Genomic DNA, 20,578 nt, shown 5'->3' with positions numbered 1-20,578 from the left:
GCAGTGCCAGCCTCAACACCCACCGACTCCCAAGGGTGCCCTGGGCCCCGAGCTGCCCGGATGGCCTCCGTTACCTGCACTTTCTCTGGCGCCTCGGGAACGGGGTCCGGGTTGCTCATGAGGTCGCTGAGGCCGGCGTTGGGGTTGTGCGGGATGAGCTTGTACTGCCCCCCTTCCCGCTTGAGGTCCAAGCCGAAGATGTCGGACAGCAGGTCGCTCTCCTCTGTCAGCTCCTTCAGGTCGGTGAGGTCCTCCGAGGGCAGGGCGGCCTCCAGCGGCTTCCGCTCGCCCTCCTCCCCGTCGCCCCGCACCTCGTCCTGCGTGGGGTCCGGCATGTCGGCCAGCAGCTCGGCCACCCGGATCTTCTTGGCGCCCTCCACCAGGCTGCCCCCCAGCAGCAGGCTGCCCACGATGCGGGAGAAGCCGCGCAGGACGCTGGCCACGACGTGCAGCAGGCTGGCCAGCGCGCCCCAGTAGGAGGCGAAGAGTGCCGTGGCCATGTCCCGCACCGTCATCTTCTTCACCTTCTTCATCTGCTTCTTGAGGCTCTTGAGGCTGAGCATGCGCAGGAGGGCCAGCAGGTTGGAGCGGAGGGCCAGCAGGGCCGAGCGCACGGTCAGGAGCGAGAAGAAGCCCGTCCTCGGGCTCTGCTCCTCCGGCTTCTCCTTCTCGCCCTCCTCCTTGCTGGCCGAGCGCTCGGTGAGGTCGGACTCGGAGATCTGGGCGGCCAGCTGCATCTCGAAGATGGTGTCCTCGCAGAAGTTCACGAAGAGCTCCATCTTCTCCTTCTCGCCGCCCTCGTTGACCACGTCGAAGATGAACTGGCGCTTGGACTCCTTGACCTGCGGCTTCTCCCACTGCGTGCGGCTGGACTCGCTGATCTCGAAGTACACGCGCTCGATGCGCTTGGCGCTGCCCATGATCTCGATGCGGCCCAGGAAGGGCTGGAAGTAGCGCAGCACGCTCTCTGCCAGCTCCAGGAAGGTCTGCAGCCGCGAGTCGTTGGGCATGTGCTCCGACAGGTTGGTCAGCAGCACGGCCACGTTGAAGCTGATGTCCTTGGCCGGCTCGTGGAAGCGCTTCACGAACTCCTCGTAGTCCAGGGTCTCGTTCTCGTCCGTCTCCGCGCAGGACAGCAGGAACTCGGTCTCCGACGGCGTGTAGTGCTTGTGGCTCTCCATGGCTTTGTGGAAGTCCCGCTTGGAAACGACGCCCTTGCCGTCGGGGTCGTATTCCTTGAACGTGTCGGAGGACGTCAGGTCCTTGAGCTTTAGGAACATGTCGAAGAACTTGAGGATCATCTCCACGTTGTTGGACGACTCCACGAGCATGTCGACCATCTGCTTGCCGATGGTCCCGTTCACGACGTTACCTGCAGGCAGAGAGCGGCACTGGTTCACAGCGAGCACCATCCACACACACACACACACACACACACACACACAGAGAGAGAGAGAGAGCGCAACCACACAGGAGAGAGAGAGAGAGAGAGAGAGAGAGAGAGAGAGAGAGAGAGAGAGAGAGAGAGAGAAACCACACCGAGAGAGAGAGAGAGAGAGAGAGAGAGAGAGAGAGAGAGAGAGAGAGAGAGAGAAAGAGAGAGAAACCACACAGGCCTCCCAGCCCCACCATCCTCCAGGGAGTGAGCCCCGGGAGTGAGACAGTCTCTGTATTTACACAAACACAAGCCACACCGTACTTGCTCATAACCTTCGAGGGCTTCTGGAACAAAAGCCATATTTCCCCCTCAAACTGGTCATGCTTTAGTATAAAAAAAATGGGCTCTAAAGCCAGAAACCGAAATCCCGCCTTATATTAATGCTCTGCGCAGCATACTGAACACTGGTCCTTCAAGGGAAAGAATGAAGGACCGGGATGTGCACAGTGTAAAACTATAAATGCAAATGAACACAGAGCGGAGATTACCTTCCAGCATGGACAGCAGCATGACCACCATGTCCTTCTGCAGGTCCATCAGTTCTTTCAGGAGCTCGATCTGACTGGAGTCCTGCAAAGGGCAACAGGTGGCGTTGGAGACACCGGGAGCAAAGGCAGCAGGAACACGTGTGTTCCCCTGGAGGGCGCTGCTCCCCCCATGGCGACTCCTCCCAACATCACAGGACCCAGGAAGCCGACAATCTGTGTCTATTGGCTTATCCTGAGAGCCACTGTTTCTCTTGACCATCAGGAAGTTAGTTTTCTGCTAGGGGGTGAATGCCTCTATGGAGGACAGCTGCTTGTGTGGCCCCATACGCAAACCTCTCCTCTCTAAGGGCCTGGCAGAGTTCAAATCCGTGTCCCCTTCTCTGCAGGAGGAGGGAGCTTCGATGAGTGTCATGCAGATGTGGGTCCATGAAGGATTACAAATGCTCACCACTAGGGACTAAACTAAGGTGACCAGACGTCCCGCTTTTGGCGGGACAGTCCCGATTTTTAACAATTTGTCCCGTATCCTGCAGCATTTTAAAACAGTCCCAATTTTTTGGAAAGAATCACCTTAGACTAAACGCCTTCATGTCTCCTACAGTCACGTCTTCAGTATTTTTTATTCTCAAATTTAAATGATAGCTCTCATCTGTTCTCAGCTTGCATTAAATTATTTTTAAAAAACTTTTTTTTTTTAAATCCTCACCCTAGGACATGTTTTTACTGATTCAAGAGAAAGAGGGAAGGGAGAGAAACATTGATGAGAGAGAGAAATATTTATCAGTTGCCTCTGACCTGGGACAGAATGAGCAACCTGTGTATGTGCCTTGGTGCATGGAACGACGCTCAACCCACTGAGCATGCTGGCCAGGGCACATACAGTTCTTTCATTGGAGAAAATGCTTTTAAACGTGGAATAAAAGATGGATAAAGCAGCTGAGAAGGTGCTGTTAATAAGGGAAAGCTGCGTCCTGTGCTGGTGACTGCTGTCCCCGTGGGCATTCGGGGGGCGGGAGGTGGTTCCCTACCTGGGACAGCTTCATCTGCATGTGGGCGAACACGTGCAGGAAGCCCACGACCGCATCCCAGAGCCGGCTGTGGGCCAGGCTCTGCTGGTTCCCCGTGCACGGGCCCTGCAGGGACACAGACCAACGGCGTCATTTCCGGTAACTTCACTGCCAAAACGGACTGCGCAACAACAGAGGCAAAATCAACATGTCTTATCACCAACACGTCGTCTGAAAAGAGAGACCACAAGATGCAAGCTGTGTGGTGACGATAAATGTGCCCTCAGGAGACAAGAACTCACCTGTCCGACCACACCTGTCCGGGGATGCGGCTGTTATTTTACATTCCCCTCTCCCCCAAGATTATGCTCAGTCTAAAGAAGCCAACTACTACCCCACCCTCCTCCTTGTCCTCAGCATGGGGCACTGTGCCCAGCGGCTCCCTGACGCAGAGGCATTGCTAACCCCGCCCACGGAGAAGGTAGGAAGGAAAGAGGACAGACTGGCCTCCAAGAAACAGCAAAGTGTGCCTGGTTGGGAAAAAAACAAAAAAAACAAAAAAACACCCAGAATTTTATAAAATCTTTTCAAAATTTGCAGGTTAAGATAAATTTAGCCTAAAGAGAACATAAGACAAATCAACATTTAAGGAAGGGATATTACTCATAGTATTTGGAATTTTACCCATATCATACATGATTATCTATACTAATAAAAGGGTAATATGCTATTTGGACCAGACAGCTTCCAGACAAAGCCACGGTGGCAGGGGCCGAGACAGAGGCGGTTAGGGGCAATGAGGCCAGCAGGGGAGGACAGTTAGGGGCAATCAGGCAGGCAGGCAGGCAAGTGGTTAGGAGTCAGCGGTCCCAGATCCCTGCCCAAACCAGCAGTAAGACATCCCCGAAGGGGTCCCAGATTGGAGAGGATGCAGACTGGGCTGAGGGACTCCTCCCCTCCACAGTGCACAAACTTCATGCACCGGGCCTCTAGTATTATATACTTATACACACACACAAACATAAAGTTGTTAAGCACTAGACTTTTTATAAAGTCTCCATGGCACTTCCTCATTTTTCCTGAAATGTGGTTAAGTGGTTTAATGCCCCCCTTCCCGCCCTTAATACCCGCTGAGAGCTTAGTATATACACCAGGCCCTGGAGAGACCAAGCGCCCAGGAGTTAAGGATCCCTCAGTCTGCCAGAGGGTAAAGCAAGTCGTTCCGGGTACATTCACATCGCCACCTAACCTGTGGCCATCACCACTGGCTAAGAGACGAGGTCAATCCGCAATGGGACGGGGACAGGAAAGGGCTTTTATCCCATCGCCTTTTTCCATGGGATCCCAGGGGAATCGATGGGCTCCTGTTTTCTTTCTTTCGCCAAATAGCAGAAGTGGGTAAGTGTTTACCTGGATGTACTCTGTGAGAGTGTTAAAGACTTGCTTTGCTACTTGAATCGCTTTGGAGAAGTTCCGCTGTCCTTGCTCATCAATCACGTCTTTCCCGGAGTAGTACCAATAGAAATCACTGATGGACTCCTGGAAGAGAGGCGGGGGGAGGAGGGGAGGGACATTCTGAAGCCAAGGCTGACCTGTTCGGCTCTGAAAGCTATAACAGGAAATCATTCTACCTAACAGATTTGGAAGTGCACAAAAATAATATGAGGACAGCCGAAAAGACCCGACTTGAGCTCGTTAACTTTAAGTATCTAGGTGGTTTGAAAGCCTCTCTTTCCCATTCCTGAGAAATGGTCAAATATTCTTCCCTTCTTTATCTAATACCAGCTGCGAAGGGAGCATAGCCTCTTAGGGCTTTACCAAATGAAAAGAGCATTGAAAACGCCATCAAAGCCAGAAAGCGTGGGGGCTGATCCGCGCTGGCAGAGAGCACACAATGAGGAGAGCGGAGCCAGGATGAGAGGCGGAGCCCAGGTGGCCGCTCACCCGGGGGCTCAGTCAGAGGCAGATCAAAGGCGACACGTCTGACACGTCCTGACAGGAGACCACAGCCCGGCGGGACATGCAGCCTCCCAGGGGACCCCGCGCCTTATCTCGGCCACGCAGCCCCTCCAGCTGGTCCCGAGGCGGAGGCCCGTACCTGCACCCGCAGCAGGTAGTCCACGGTGGAGATGATGATGTTCACGGTGGTGTTGTTGCCAGTCTGCGTCCTCAGGTAATTCTGGAAATCTGTACGAGATCAAATAAGGTCATTCCCAAGTGTGAAATGGCTCGTTATGTGAATACCTCCACCCGTGAATGATGTCTCCAGCAAGATCCTTGTGGCTAAGAGCAGTTTTAAGATGAAGTATTATAGTTCATAGTGTCCAGAAAAAAAGTGAGGGACCCTCAGAAACCCACCTGGGGGCTTCCCAGAACCTAAATATTCCATTTTTGTCTAAGAGGGGGCTGACCGTTTCCGATCCCCAGCTCTAGGGCTCGGCACGGGGATGGGACAGGACGTCACCGCTAAGGAGGCAGCAATTAGGTGAGTCACAGTCCTCTGCTCCTAGGACTGTGCTCAGTGACGGGGAAGAGAGGAGAGTCCCGCCCAGCCTCCGCCCTCCCAGAGGCACGGCCGTAGGAAGCCAGACCCCTAACCAGGGCATGGAGCACAGCACTCTAGGACAGTGGTCGGCAAACCGTGGCCTGCGAGCCACATGCGGCGCTTTGGCCCCTTGAGTGTGGCTCTTCCACAAAATACCACGTGCGAGCGTGCACGTACAGTGCGATTGAAACTTCGTGGCCCGTGCGCAGAAGTGGGTTTTCTGCCTGGGCGAGTCTATTTTGAAGAAGTGGCGTTAGAACACTCAAGGGGCCAAAGAGCCGCATGTGGCTCGCGAGCCGCAGTTTGCCGACCACGGCTCTAGGTGATGCTGTGGCACCGTCCCCGGGTCCCAGGGGCCCAGAGGAAACCAAGCTCCCTACGTAGATGTCCCAGTGTGTCTTTCTCCACCGGCCGCCCGTCAGGACAGCGGATCGGGATACTGAGATGGCCACATGGGGTTGCCAGGCAGTGGAGCAACACAGTGGGATGTGGCCGTCTCGCATGGCACAAGCTGGGGCTGAGCGCCCCCTGCAGGGCTGACCCGTCATCACAGCAGACAGGCCTTTGTCAGGACTGGCTGCCAGCACGTTTTCCTGGGCACCAGCCTCTGGCCTCAGCCCGCACGCACCTGAGTTGTGTCCCTCACAGAGCAGCTGCAGGAAGCGGAAGAGGTCGCAGGTGAACTCATCGTCCTGAAGAACCTTCTCGCCTGCAGGGAAGTCCAGATGTTACCCCCCCAAGCAAGCGAGCGTGTCTGCGCCTCCTCCATCGCCCGCACGTCGGGCCAGCACCGTGTGACCGGCCGCAGCCACCGGGCAGCCCTCTTCCGCAGGAAGCTCATGGACCATGCGCTTGGCAGATAGAAGCCCGTTTTCTTTGTCAGAAAAGAGCCGGTGAACCTTGACCCCCAGGTTTCTCTCTGTTGAAAGGAGCAGCAGGGACTTGGCGACACTGTGGGAGCAGCCTTCGGGTTTAAACTTGTGTGTGACAGATGTGGACAGGAATGAGTATGATCTATGACCAGTGTGCAAGTGACATCTGCTCACGCTGCAGCATCGGAGCTCATGTGCTTGTGGGGAGGGGTGACTGCTCTTAAAGTCGAAGGTCGCCTGTCATTCCACCTCTGTGTCAGTGTAAATGTATCTTTATCCCAAGCGACTTTGGAAGCAGAAGCACAAAGACACAAACAAGCAAAAACCAGCAGCACACATGGCAAGCTGATTTTCAACGCAAAAAGGGTCTGTGAAGACAATGTTCAACATATGAGCGTTCAACGTAGAGTTTAGGAAGAAAAATGACAAACAACGTTGTTTGGCCAGTGGGTGGATCTATTGTATTTATATATTTAAAAAACAATGCCCCCTCAGCCCGGGAGCACTTTGGCTGAGAGAGCTGCAGGCAGCTCACACAATTCAGACACTGCACAACCGTTATTTGGTGATGGAACCTACACATTCAACTGCCAAGCACAAGCCAAAACCACACAGGAACGGCAGCAGCCTTAGAATATGTCTCAATGGCTGTCTTTTAAATCCAGCAAGAAGCATGCACTAATTCTTTTTCCTGTTGCGAGAAGAAAAATATTCAGAGATAGAGAGATTAGTTCATTCTGAATTATTTCCGAAAGGCCAGCAGACTACCAATGGCAGGAGGAAGGAAGTTTATTTTTTGTAGCAAGATTGCCTTAATAGAAAAACCAATGTTCCAAAACTAATACATTGATAATTCCAAAGCAGACCGACCAAACAAAAACAGATAAACACATAAAGGCTTAGCAAAACTAAGTTAATTTAAAAATCAAACACAAAAGAATAAGAACAAATCAAAACAAAAAAACTGTGGATATTTTTAAAATATTAAAATAGGGTTGCAACAATAGTTATTTTTGTTTTGACTGCACCGTGTGCTCATTTTCTGGTTTATATATGCATCTATTTATAGAGAGAAAAACTCTAAGATCATGTGAGTCGTTTTTGTGCACATGTAAATTGTGATCAGAGTTATCTAAACAAACATTAGTCTTTCATTTCCTTCATCAATGAATTTGAGCTTGCAAAGATGCCTGGGTCTGAGAGATACAAGGACAGCTGCTGGGAGGAGGCAGCAGGCCACCATGTCTGAGGGACCTGACAGCCCGTTGGTGGGAGCCATGATCCCAATGAGTTCATTCGTCCATGCGATTTCTCCTTTTCTGGATAATTCTCTAATAGGGACCTTTCCTACTACCCAAGCAGGGGCAGGCCACCCACAGTAGGAAAGAATAAGATTGGATTGGGTGTGACCTGCATGAGTGGCCAATTAGGGGTTTTAAATGAGTCACATAGCTGATTCGTTTCAGGAAAGAAGGGGGAGCAGGCGAACTTCTACTTTAAGGAATCCATACCTGGTCCTTCGTGGGCACCATTCTAACCCATACCTGATCCCTCCTCGGTCACCATCCCCAGCCCTTCAGCTTTGTTCTGCCGCTCAAAGGCGTTCAGGTCGAGGACGCTGCAAAACAGGGAGAAAGGACTCAGGCGACTCAGAAGAGCAAACGTCTGGAAACCGTGTATCTTGAAATGTGAACCAATGACAGCACACACCGCAAACGGCCCCAGTTCAAGGCCACCAGCCCCCTTCCTGGTGGCAGTCTCTCCCAGCGCCCACGCTGAAATGACACCTGTGAAGCCTCATGTGAGCCACTGTGAGCTCCGCTGGGAGCACATTATAAAGTCGGCAGACATATTTAAATCTAATTATCATGACCCTGTTTTCCCAGGTGGAATAGCTTATTCCAGTAAGTGTGTGCCAGGGGCCTTGGTCAAATGCTGTCTGATTTTAAATGCTGTAAAACTAGGAAGTAATTATCATAAATTAGTTAGTGGAGGACCGTTTGTTTAGGAAAAATGAGAAGTGGTCTATAAGCTCCCAAATAAAACGAAGTAGAATTTTCTTTTTTCTTTTAAGAATCATGCGCCACTCACATTCAAGGGATGCAGAAGGCACTGCAGTTCCCCCAAGCCCCTGTGTGTAGCACAGGGAGGATTGTTTTAACACATTATTAACATTGAGTAACTTAGTAATTAAAATATTATTAACGCTTAACATCAAGATAGAAAATAAGACAGTAACTTCCGCCCCCTTTAAAGTGTTTCATCATTAAATATTCTTCTGTGTTAATTTTGTCCATAATGTAAACACTTTGAAAGATACTACCTCTGAGTTAGAATAGAAACAGCAAGCGGAGCTCCCCTGCATGACTGCACGGGGTCTCCCCTGCATGATAGCACGGGGGCTCCTCTGCATAGGGTCTCCCCTGCATGGGGATTCCCCTGCATGACTGCATGGGGTCTCCCCTGCATGACTGCACAGGGTCTCCCCTGCATGGGGATTCCCCTGCATGACTGCATGGGGCTCACTTGCATGACTGCACGGGGCTCACCTGAGGACTGCATGGGTCTCCCCTGCATGACTGCACGGGGCTCACCTGCAGGACTGCATGGGGTCTCCCCTGCATGACTGCACGGGGCTCACCTGCAGGACTGCATGGGGTCTCCCCTGAATGGGGATTCCCCTGCATGATTGCACAGGGTTTCCCCTGCATGACTGCACGGGGCTCACCTGCATGACTGCATCAGGCCTGCGAGGCTCTGGAAGAAGCCCACGTCCTTCTTCTCCTTGAGGTAGTCGAGCATTTTCTGTAACACATAAGCCTCTGAATTCAACCCTTTTATTGTTTATTGTTAAGAAAAAAAGCAACAAAATCAAGCTTCCTCTTCTGTAATAAAGATAAAACGTTCAGTGCCTACAGGTATCCTCTGCCGCAACTGGTTGAAGTTACTAAGATTTCAGCAGGACGTAGTTCATAACTGTGTTGGGAAGTGATCTATCTCATTTCTCGGGAGACCAGAAAGAGCTACAACTGAAATGATTCCTGGAATGTGACAAACAGGTTGCCAACCAGGCCTCGGCAAGCACCAACCCTGCCGACTGGGTGGAGTGAACCGCAGCCCGTGGACACACCACGTCCCCCGGCAGGTCTCTAAAGGGAGGCAGTGCCCACGCATTACTGACATCGAGCAGTTTGGCGCACTGAGAAGATACTTGGCTGCCAGGGCAAGGGGACTAGACAATGAAGGCATATTTACACAGAAAATGAAATGTCGCACACGTGGCAGTGCTCTGAGGATGGCTAAAGGAGCCCAACAGGGGGACCAGGCGGCCCAGGGCCTGAGAAGAGCATCATGGGAGCGGCTGAGAGGCTCACCTGCTGCACTGTGGAGTTCCCGCCATTGAGGATCGCAATTCCAAGTTTCAAAGTCGCAGCCACCATCGGTCCAGTTTCACCTTAAAAATATAAAATCAGTGTTCCTTACGTCATTTCCCTGCTACATCCATGTATCCAACCCCAAATGTGCACTTTCATTCTTACCACCCCTACAGGTCTCTATCTTGGTGAAGAACTGACTTATGTTCCAAAAAATATTTTAAAGTGATAATGCATATTTTGACATCAGTGTTTTTACAGAATTCTGTGTAATACAGACAAGACTGAAACTACATGAGGACAAAAAAGAATATGAAGAAATAATTGATTTTGAAATACACAGACAACAGGGTGGTGAATGCCTGGAGCAGGGTGGGAGGCATGGGGAAAAAGGGGGAGGATACCTATAATACACTCAACAATAAAATTTTAAAAAACAAATAAAGGACCACTTTAAAGGTCTCCATTTATATCAAGAGTCTGCAAACTGTGGCCTGAGGGCCAGCCAGCTCCACATTTTTGTAAATAAAGTTTTATTGAAACACAGCTACACCATTCGCTTACATAGTGCCACTGGGTGCTCTGCTGCCACAGACATTTCCCTGGCCTTTCACAGGAGACGTCCCCCTACCTGAGTCACATGGGCAGCTCCCTAGAGTTGTGTCACAACAGAATTCCCAAAACTTCTTGAGCAGAAATAAAACATCTTTAAACTCGACTTCAAAACAGAGTCACGACTGGACTGTATAAATGAGGGCTCAGCTAGCATTTGTTGTCACTGACCTGGTCGTGACTCAGAGAAGCAGGCCTGAGTGAGTGGGTGAGTGACCTGAGGGAGTTGGGGCAGGAGGAGGAGATGGTGGAGGAGGAGATGTGGGAGGAGGAGATGGGGGAGGAGGAGCTGCAGGAGGAGGAGATGGTGGAGGAGGAGATGGTGGAGGAGGAGATGGTGGAGGAGGAGATGGTGGAGGAGGGGATGGTGGAGGAGGGGATGTGGGAGGAGGAGATGGTGGAGGAGGAGATGGTGGAGGAGGAGCTGCAGGAGGAGGAGATGGTGGAGGAGGAGCTGCGGGAGGAGGAGATGGTGGAGGAGGAGATGGTGGAGGAGGAGATGGTGGAGGAGGGGATGTGGGAGGAGGAGATGGTGGAGGAGGAGATGGTGGAGGAGGAGATGGTGGAGGAGGAGATGGTGGAGGAGGGGATGTGGGAGGAGGAGATGGTGGAGGAGGAGATACAGGAGGAGGAGATGGTGGAGGAGGAGATGGTGGAGGAGGGGATATGGGAGGAGGAGATGGTGGAGGAGGAGCTGCGGGAGGAGGAGATGGTGGAGGAGGAGATGGTGGAGGAGGAGATGGTGGAGGAGGAGCTGCAAGAGGATGAGATGGTGGAGGAGGAGCTGCGGGAGGAGGAGCTGCAGGAGGAGGAGATGCCGGCCATGGGCTGAGGGCTCACCTTTGCTGGCGCTGATGGTCTGCAGCACCATCTCGGCGGCGCCACGCTCATGCAGCCGGGCTTGCTGGTACAGAAGCTTCTGCTTCTCCATTTCCTTTTCCTGAACATAAACCCCAACCGGTTATGCTGTGGCGACCGGTCGGCAGGCAGCTTTCCAGTCACCACATTTCAGTCATCTCCATGTATGGGCTCTATGACAACATTATGGACCACTTCAACACCGACATTGTTATTAGACAGAGGTTCACATTATTTCAACTGGTTCATCAGGCTAGAGTTGCTCAATTTTCATGATTTGATTAGTCCACAGCCTGTCCCATAGTTTTGAAGTAGCTGTACTTCAGCATTGAAACGTGCACTTTCTGAATGATACATTCGTGCATAAGTTTTCCCATTTGGAATAATCTCCGTGTCTTGGCCATAACTTGATACTGCTCAGCAAAAGCTCGAGTGGCAAGGTATCACTGAATGACAGAAAAACGCTGACTGAGATGAGTTGGACTTTAAGCAAAATTGAAAGCTGATATGGGATCGAGAGTAGGCTTTGCCTAAGTAGGGACTTATGAGACATCTCCCCAGGTCCCCCCCCCCCGAGAATGAAGCCATGTGCCTTTATATTTTGTATTCTCTGGCGGCAACGAACAATGCTGCATGGTGTTGCTGGGGCAATATGGCTGGAGTTGGCTCGGTTCCACTCAAACTACCGCTGAAAACACAAAGAAGAAAAAATAAGGAGAAAATATAAAGGCACGGCGAGGTCCAGACTGAAGGATCGGTCACTGGAGCGGCCCAGTCGCTGGGGAACTGAGACGGCTAAGCAGTACAAGTTGCAGAGTGGACGTTGCATAGAGCCCTGTGGACAGCGAGCCCACCAATGGCGCGGGAGGGAAGCTGAGTCAACGGGACATGACACGCTCGACCGGCGTCATGTCCATCAACACAACGGCCAAAACGGAGGTGACCTCAAAGCAGGGGCTGCAGCAGAGGGACTGCTTTGCTGCCATAAACTTTCCATCCAAGGTAACGGAATAGACACTGGGAGATGGAAGAGGTTTAAAAAATGAAGGCTTGCTGGTTAACAGTATGGAAAAAAAAAAAAAAGGCAACTAAAAGGAAGAAATGGGCTCAAACAAATGATAAAAGAAACCTTTCAATCAAAAGCAACCGACACAGACATCAAGCTGTTACCAGAGAGTGCTCGCCGATGCTGGCAAAATTGGCTCTTAAATCTTTGATAATACCGTGCTGCGAAAACAAAATCGATCAGGGTTTGTGGTTGTTTTTTTTTTCTTCACACTATCGTTAGAGCTCCTGTGGTTAAATGTTTATTTTATTTGTTCTTACATTACGTGATAGGGCTGAATGGAAGCGGAGAAAAGAAAAGAACAGGCGGCTTTGCTTTGTGGTAGCCATGCTGACACCTAAAAGGTTTGCCTTCATGTTTAAACCTCTTCCTGTGAAGTCAAAAACAGAACAGAAACGAAGCCACACAGACACACAGACCATATCGTCATACAACACGGCTTTGGAAATACAGAAAGAAGCCTGCTCTCCAGGAGGTGTTGAAAAGAGGAAGCCACGTTTGATTCTTCCTTTTAGACCCAACAATCTTTCCTGCCCCGTGGGGCCAGAGCCATTCCTGGGTGTTTGCTCACTGCCTCCTCTTGTGAGTGTTTTGATAAGACATTGATAAGAAATTAGTGGCGTAGAGAGCTGTCCCAGCGTTTCCATCGTGACAGAGGCAAGAGAATTAGGAAGATCGAGTCTTTCCGGACCCACAGGGCATGGAAAGATAGTCGCCAGGACACCCAGACAGAAGGACAGCACGCCATATATTCTGGAGGGAAAAACAATAACTGTCCCCCAAGTAGGGAGAGCAGCTCAAAGTTCTGCCAGAACAATGGGTACACTACACTCTAAGGTCCCAGAATCCTTTGCGGTAACTAAAGTCACGTGGATGGATGGGTGTTAGGAAGATCAAGAAATAGACAGGATGTCAAGTTGTCTTCTTTAAAAAATACCCCCCCCCCCTCTCCGAGGCAAAGGGCACCCTCACCTTCCTTCCATAGCATCTAAATTTCTATAATAATGACTTCGGGAGTGATGGGGACACTCATCAATATGGAAATAAAAAAGATAAAGTGATCTAGAGGAGGAAGGGCCGAACTTCACCCGGAGGGTCAGGGCGCCTGAGTGCCCGCTGGTGAGTGGGTTGAGCTCTCTTCTCCCAAGATTTTCAGTACCTTTCAGGTCATTGATAAGGCTTCTCAGGTATAATTTAATCTCGTCATAGGAAGTTCTGTCCCAACATAAAAAAAATAAAACCTTCACAGCTAGACCAGAAGTTTTCAGACAACAAAATGATGGCTTAGGTAGGGAAAAATACTTCCTTTTCAGATTTACTGCAGACCTGTTTGTGGGTTTTTTAAAAATACGTTTTTATTGATTTTTAGATAGAGAGGGAGTGAGAGAGAGAAACACTTATGAGAGAGAAGCATCCATCGCCTGCCTCCTGCATGCCCACACTGGGAATAGAGCCTACAACCTGGGCATGTGCCCTGACTGGGAATTGAACAGGGGACATCTTGGTTCAAGGGACGAAGCTCAACCACTGAGCCACCCTGGCCTGGGACAAGCCTGCTTTTTTTGAGCAAATTGGAGACAGACCATTTTAAAACTATCTCCCCTCAAGGAAACTGCACTTTGAAGGACCTCTTAAAGGTAGGTTTCCCTGCCTGGCCCCAGATTCCCTTTTAAAACTGCCCCAGGGTCCTAAATTAGCATTCTTCTTTCAGCCTGCTGTTGAGTCTTTAAGTTATTCCAAGGTTATAAAGAAAGGGCAGGGGGAGGGGTGGAGAAGAACAGCCCCTCAATTGGAATGTTCCCTCAGGCCAGCGGTCGGCAAACTCATTAGTCAACAGAGCCAAATATCAACAGTCCAATGATTGAAATTTCTTTAGAGAGCCAAAAACCGACTTCTGCGCATGGGCCACGAAGTTTCCATTGCACTGTCCATGCTCGCCCGCATGTGGTTTTTTGTGGAAGAGCCACACTCAAGGGGCCAAAGAGCCGCATGTGGCTCCTGAGCCACGGTTTGCTCACCGCTGCCTTAGGCAAACAGTTCCATTGCCAAGAGTAGCAAGGGGGTGGGAGGACCAGATGAGTGCTCGCCCTCTGTCTTCCTGATCAGCCATGGCAGCCCGGGTGCCCAGCCTGGGGTCTCTCTCTTTCCCTGCATGGTCTCTTCCTCTCACTCACACTTCCTGGGATTGCAACATCCCTACCCCAATGGAGTGCTAGTGCATCATCTCTCTGCTCTCTTTCCTAGGGAGCCTGGACTGTATCATGAGGGCTTTCCTTGGGATCACCAATTTCATTATAGGAAAGTACAGCTGGCAGATGGCAGCCACAGGCATGAGAATGCGAGAGACACGGGCCATCAAATCCCTTCCCCTCCCCCACTGAGCTCCCGCAGTGGGAACTAAAAATTAGCCATCCTCTTGAGAAAAGAAATAACTTGATCAGTGTTTTATATATCTAGCTGTATCTTCAACTTTTTAATATTTAGGGTTATCTTGTTGTAAGATTCAGGGAGCCTTCTAATTCAGGTTGCCGAGTCCCGATGAAAGAAAGGAAATAAGCCCATTCAAAGACTGAGTTATGTAGCTGTTAGAAAGGGCACATCTGATAGCCAGTTCATTCTTACAGAATTTACCAAAAAATGGATCCTATTCAAAATGAGGTCACGGAGGCCCGATAAAAATGCTGTCACCGCTGGACACCGCTGTGTCACACACGGGTCTGGCACACTAAACGGTGCACATGCTGGCATGGGAGCAGGAGCTTCGGCGGGAACGATGCCCGGCCAGCTGTGCCTGAGCCTGCAGTGAGCCCGCCGGGAGAGCCAAGCTGGTCTCTACCCTTCATCACTGAACGTCAACTCATTTACTATTCAAGACACAGGAAATGTCTCTCATCAATACTCCGGAGTAACGGGACCTCGGGGCCTCATCAGAAAACGCACCGCGAATGAGAAGTCGGGCATCTGCCTAATATTCGAGAAAAATGTTCCCGAAGGCAAGTCATTGCTTCATCCCTCCAGCTTAGGCAATGAAGGCTCCACTGGCATTAATGTAGGCACTTCGGTGAGCACTAAATCTATCTTATGGCATCTTAACGTGCCAGTGAATTGCTTTCACCGCATTATCGTTTCATTTCACTCCTTCAGATCTTAGAGAATGAAGCAGAAGAAGGAACCATCTGAATAATGTTCTGTATAGTTTTCAAAGTTGTAGTTGAAAATGTGGTTCACTCTGCTACCAAAGCTCTCAGATGATCGAGTGAGCAAATCCCAACGTGCTGAGAAATATGAAGTCACTTGACTTGAAACATTATTATTTATCATTATTATTATTATTATTATTATTTGCTTTGGTTTATAAAAAAAATTCCAACCTAAGTATAGCATTCAACTGCGGTAATGGACATTTCTCTTAACTGCCAAACATTTCTTCCCTTGTCATGAATTCTGACCTCTTTGTAAGATTTAGCCGTCATTTTTAGATTTAATATTGAAGTAGACTCAAATCTAAAGTGGTTACATATAATGATGAACTAAGTGTGCAATCAATTGTTAAATATGTAGGGCAAGTATTCTAGAAAAAGCCGGGCAGTCAACTGTCAAGTTCAAGGGGGCCAGTTAAATGGAGCCTAGGAGTAACGTAGACATGAGACTGAGGACCCTGCAAGTCCTTGCATGCTGGCCCCATCCTGTTTTCCATGTTTCTCGAGCTTTACTTTATTCCTCGTGGAACCTTTCCTTATAATGCCCTATTTTTTTATATCTCAAATTATTTTTATATCTCAAATTATTTCTAGATCACAATGTTTCCTCATAGTAAATTTTACACGCACTTAGCTACTCAAAATATTAAGAGGTAGAAATAATTATCGAGTTCTTCCCTAGAATGAAACGCTGAAATGAGCGCTAACACTGGGGGCTGCAATCTCTCATTACCACTGGAAGGTGTCACTGGCGCAATGGAAAAAGATTTATCTCCAGTGTCACCGGGAATGTTATGCGTCACGTCTGTTTTCACATGACGAGACTGGCGTAAAAGCATCCAGAGGCGTGGGCTGGGCTCCTCCGTCCCAGCACGTGGGCAGCTCGAAGGCACCATGTAACATACAATTTCAAATCACAAGCGACTAAAATTGCAAGAAGGATAAACCTGCGTCGAGGGAGGGACACGGAAGAGACCAATTGCATTGGAGCTGAAAACATGTGAAGGACTGTAAGACCTGATGTGGTTACAGAAGAGTCTGAGACGTTGGGTCTAACAAAAAGGTCAATGTCACAGAAACCGGAACTCAGACCCAGACACATACACACACATGTACAGTTACCTTGCTGCGCTGGGATCCCGTGACCTTAGGAAGGGTGAGGACAGAAGCAAAAGAGCAATAAACAACTGCTCTGAGACAGCTGTACACCACACGCGGTTACTTTCAGAACACGTCATTTGCCGCTCACAACCCACTCAGTCTCTTAGCAATAAAGATGGATATGAGGACAGAATACACACACGTAAGAAAGGATTTTGGTGCCATAACGAAAATTAACCTAGGCATTTCCCGCAGCCAGCCACAGTCCCAGGTCATTCACAAACCAGTTTGTCTCTGTGCTTCTGACACATGGACTTGCGCGTAGCACAGATGCTCATGTCACCTGTTCCTGAGCGAGGCACTGTGTCCAGTCCTCACCTACACCTCCTGGTGGGTCCGCTGAACTAAAGACTCACTGCTGGGTCCTAATGTCCTCAGACTTCTAGCTCAGAGTCCAGATGTGGACATCAACAGAAAATTAAAAAAGATCTAATCTACTTCCTTGCACTTAGTGTTTTTTTGAAAATTCTAAAGACAAGCAAGCAAACGAACAAAAACAATAAAAAAGGAGCCTGATAGTTAACAAGGCCTACTTTTTCTCATAAAAAGCAAAGTATAGTCTAAGCAAAGGGGGGCATCCTGGTAAGTTTTCCTTTCCTTCTGGCTGGTTAATACTGAGCGGCATCTCGAATGATGGGGACATTTAAGAGCTGAGAGGTTTGAGAAATAACGGTAAGCTAGAAGGTGGTCCTAGGGACCCGCCCGCCTGCCTCATGCAAGCCAGTGGCGCTGCGAGCCCATATGTGCAGGGATGAGTGACAGACTGAGTGGAAGGCGCAGGAGGCCAGACCTTTGACTTCAGTTCCCAAACAGGTCAAACCACGGCTTCAGTGAAATACTCGCAGTCATGCTGCTCTGCAGTAAATATCCTCCTCGCATGTCTGTGGGACATTTTAGATCAGGGCCTTTGCCAAGAGGAAGCCACCTCATCCGGGGCCTCAGCGGCACTCAATCTGCACATATGGGTGCGTCTGACCAGTTAGCTGGTCTACGTTCCCTGGAGTCAGGGCAGCGCACGGGGGGACTCAGACTGTCCACCTGGCTTCCGCCATGCGGCTCCTGGACACAATCAGCTGCGATAAGCCATGAAGCACGAAACAGAAATGTCAGTTATGAGCTATGAAACAATGCTTCCCGGTGGAAAAAGCCGAGTCTAGAAAGATCCATCTTACTTCAAAACTCTTCACCTCTTCTTCACTGTCATCGTCATCTTCGTCATGACAACTCTGCAGCACAGAAGAATGGAAAAAGGTCAACAGGATCAGAGCACGTCTCGGCACGAAACCCAAAAGAATTGAGCACAGAACACAAAGTCATTTGCATTAATGTGTCATCAACGTTGTTTAGATATATGTGCTATAGGTACCATGACCTTACATGACATCATCGATGAGTTCATGCCCTAAAAGAACATTTTCCTGTGCTTTTACAAAATTAAAATATTAATGAACAATTTCATACATTTCATGGAGATGATTATGAGGTAAATACCATACTACACATACTGCTTATTCATGTGTTTGCCTGAATAAGCAAACATGGTTAAACTTAAGTCACGAATCAGAAAAATACTTTTGATTCCATGATTCACAGTCCGCTGAGTCTAGAACTGAAGCTGGAGGGGAGGGAAGGTACAAATGTAGTCCTTCGGTCCCTCAATGACAGCTTCTAAAAGGTCTGTCCCATTCATTCATTCAGTCATTCATTCATTCATTCAATCATGTGCAAAAGCCAACAGATAGGAATTTTACAGCTTAAAAGCATGTCATTATAACTCATGACTGTGCTCCCTAACCTGCTCCTCCTGCACTGAACTCCCAGGCTTCTTGTCATCGTTTTAAAGGCGTGAATGCTGTCTTTCCCTCTGACAGTAAACTCCAAAAAGGCAGGCTATGTACTTTTGTCCTCATTTACCACGTTATCTCCAATCCCTGGGTGCCCAGGGAATGGGTGTTGAATGGATGGATGCTTGAAAGCTAGCGAGCACCGCATAAATCATTGTTAAAGGGGGAAACAGCCGAAACCGGAGTGGCTCATTGGATAGAACGTGGGGGACTGAAAGGCCCCAGGTTCGATTCCGGTCAAGGGCATGTACCTTGGTTGTGGGCACATCCCCAGTGGGGGGTGTGCAGGAGGCAGCTGATCAATGATTTCTCTCTCATCGATGTTTCTAACTCTCTATCCCTCTTTCTTCCTCTCTGTAAAAGATCAATAAAATATATTTAAAAAATAAAAATAAAAATAAAGGGGAAACAATGATACCAGACAAGGAAGTCAGGACAGAGATTCATGGAACAAGTGCAAAGTTGAGATGAATGCTCCTTAGGTTTCTAAGGGTTAATAGCATTTTGTTTTAATTCCCTGTCAGATAAAAATCATTTCCCTTTATCAAAATTACACTTTAAAAATCAAGAGTGGTGTTTATTTACCTTTGCCATAATATCTGCATATGCCATGTATAAAAAATCTTCCTCCAGTTTGCTATGGAAAACAAGAAAAAAACACCAACCATTGTTTTTAAGGCTAGTCATATGCAAAATTACCATCACATAAAATAACCCGTGTTTTTCAACAAGTATACCTTTCTAAAATAAAATAAACACTTAGGCAAAGTAATCATTTGAAAATATCACAGCTTATCATCATAATGCTACTTAAAAATTAAGAAGAGTTTAAATATGTTTATTACCCTCTTTTTAAGGAATATGGAAACCATTAACTGATGAAGGTTTCCATAAAAAAAAAAATCTCATGTTTACAAAATTATTTAAAAGCTTTGAACTTCAGCCATCAGAAAAATTCACTTATGAGAAATACCTCAGGACCCGCCAAGGCCAGACAGAGAGCTGCTCTAAGCTTAGGGATGAGATGACATTGAACTAAAAGGAGGGAGAAGTCGTGAGAAGAGGACGGCAGTGGGAAGAGGGAGAGATGTATATTATTTCGGCCACAGGACCACTCAGGACTCTGGAGATGTCTCGCCAGGAGCCCGTCTACGCAGGGCACATTTTGGTGCTCAGGTCTCTGAGCGCATTTCTTATTTAACGCCACAGAGGTCTGACTTGTGTGGCTTTGGCCAATTTTAGCCAAGAAAAGTGGAGGATGCCCTTAAAACACACGCGAAGAAAAATCCCTTTGAGATGCCAGCACACCCTCTCCCTCAAGGTTCCTGTGCAATGGAACTACAATCGACTCTGAACAGTTCGTCACTATTGGTCTCCATATGGTTTGGGTACTAACATTTGCTTTAAGCTCTTATTATTATTTATAAAGGCTGCTTGTGATAAAGAGAAAAAAATCATTTTGTAAGAGGATTCAGCATCAATGAAATCAGCTAATGACCAAGTTGTTGAGAAAAACTAGAGTCGATATTAAAGCTTGAAAACTGACAGCTGTGTGCCAGCCCAGCCCTAACTTTGCACGGGTCTCTCCCCACCAGCCCGGGTGAGACGGGGTGTGAAGACAGGAAGAGACTCTGGCCGTGGCTCTCCCTTCATCCTGTCCTGCCTCCCATGGACCCGGGCAGCCATACCATTTCTCCGTTAAGGCCGTTCGGCTGAACAGAAGGATCAGCTGATGCAGAGGATCAACTCTCTTGGTGCCTTCGTCTTCCTCCGGAGGTTCTGCTCCAGGTTTCTACAAAAGCAAATGTATGAATTCACATGGCAATGTGGCGCTCAGTCAAAGCTAGGGGCAGTGTGAGGGCTTGAGCATTGAGTGCAAGGAAAGCCCTTCTCTGCTGTGGCAATATGAATGTGTGAGTGTGTGCATGAGTGTGTGTGTGCATGAGTGTGGAGGGGTGTGTGCACACAAGTATGTGAGCATGAGTGTGAGCATGTGTGCCTAAGTGTATATGTGAGTGTGCATGACTGTGTAAGCTGTATACATATGAGTGTGTGAATACGTATATGTCAGTTATTTTTTTTTACAAAATGCTCTCTCTCAAAGCTAAGCTAA

The 20,578-nt window shown here is 48.8% G+C and overlaps 1 protein-coding gene across 4 annotated transcripts in view; it reads right to left on the bottom strand.

Moving 5' to 3' along the window:
• Positions 1-20,578, bottom strand: part of RYR2 (ryanodine receptor 2) — a 167,748-nt gene that overhangs the window by 15,446 nt on the left and 131,724 nt on the right. For 2 of the 4 annotated variants that reach the window (XM_036453405.2, XM_036453406.2), the window contains 14 exons: positions 20,154-20,257; positions 19,051-19,102; positions 17,794-17,847; positions 16,583-16,606; positions 11,177-11,276; positions 9,725-9,804; positions 9,079-9,155; positions 7,895-7,968; positions 6,107-6,187; positions 5,032-5,120; positions 4,344-4,472; positions 2,955-3,059; positions 1,927-2,008; positions 75-1,372 (listed from right to left, as the gene is read on the bottom strand). In XM_036453405.2, coding sequence (XP_036309298.1) covers positions 75-1,372; positions 1,927-2,008; positions 2,955-3,059; positions 4,344-4,472; positions 5,032-5,120; positions 6,107-6,187; positions 7,895-7,968; positions 9,079-9,155; positions 9,725-9,804; positions 11,177-11,276; positions 16,583-16,606; positions 17,794-17,847; positions 19,051-19,102; positions 20,154-20,257 — 2,349 coding nt within the window. The remainder of the gene's footprint in view (positions 1-74; positions 1,373-1,926; positions 2,009-2,954; positions 3,060-4,343; positions 4,473-5,031; positions 5,121-6,106; positions 6,188-7,894; positions 7,969-9,078; positions 9,156-9,724; positions 9,805-11,176; positions 11,277-16,582; positions 16,607-17,793; positions 17,848-19,050; positions 19,103-20,153; positions 20,258-20,578) is intronic. The other 2 variants (XM_045587067.1, XM_036453407.2) reach the window with 1 other exon arrangement.

This window comes from Pipistrellus kuhlii, unplaced genomic scaffold (genome assembly GCF_014108245.1).
Source record: "Pipistrellus kuhlii isolate mPipKuh1 unplaced genomic scaffold, mPipKuh1.p scaffold_m20_p_25, whole genome shotgun sequence".
Classification (NCBI taxonomy): domain Eukaryota; kingdom Metazoa; phylum Chordata; class Mammalia; order Chiroptera; family Vespertilionidae; genus Pipistrellus; species Pipistrellus kuhlii.
This window is presented reverse-complemented; position numbering and strand designations above follow the sequence as displayed.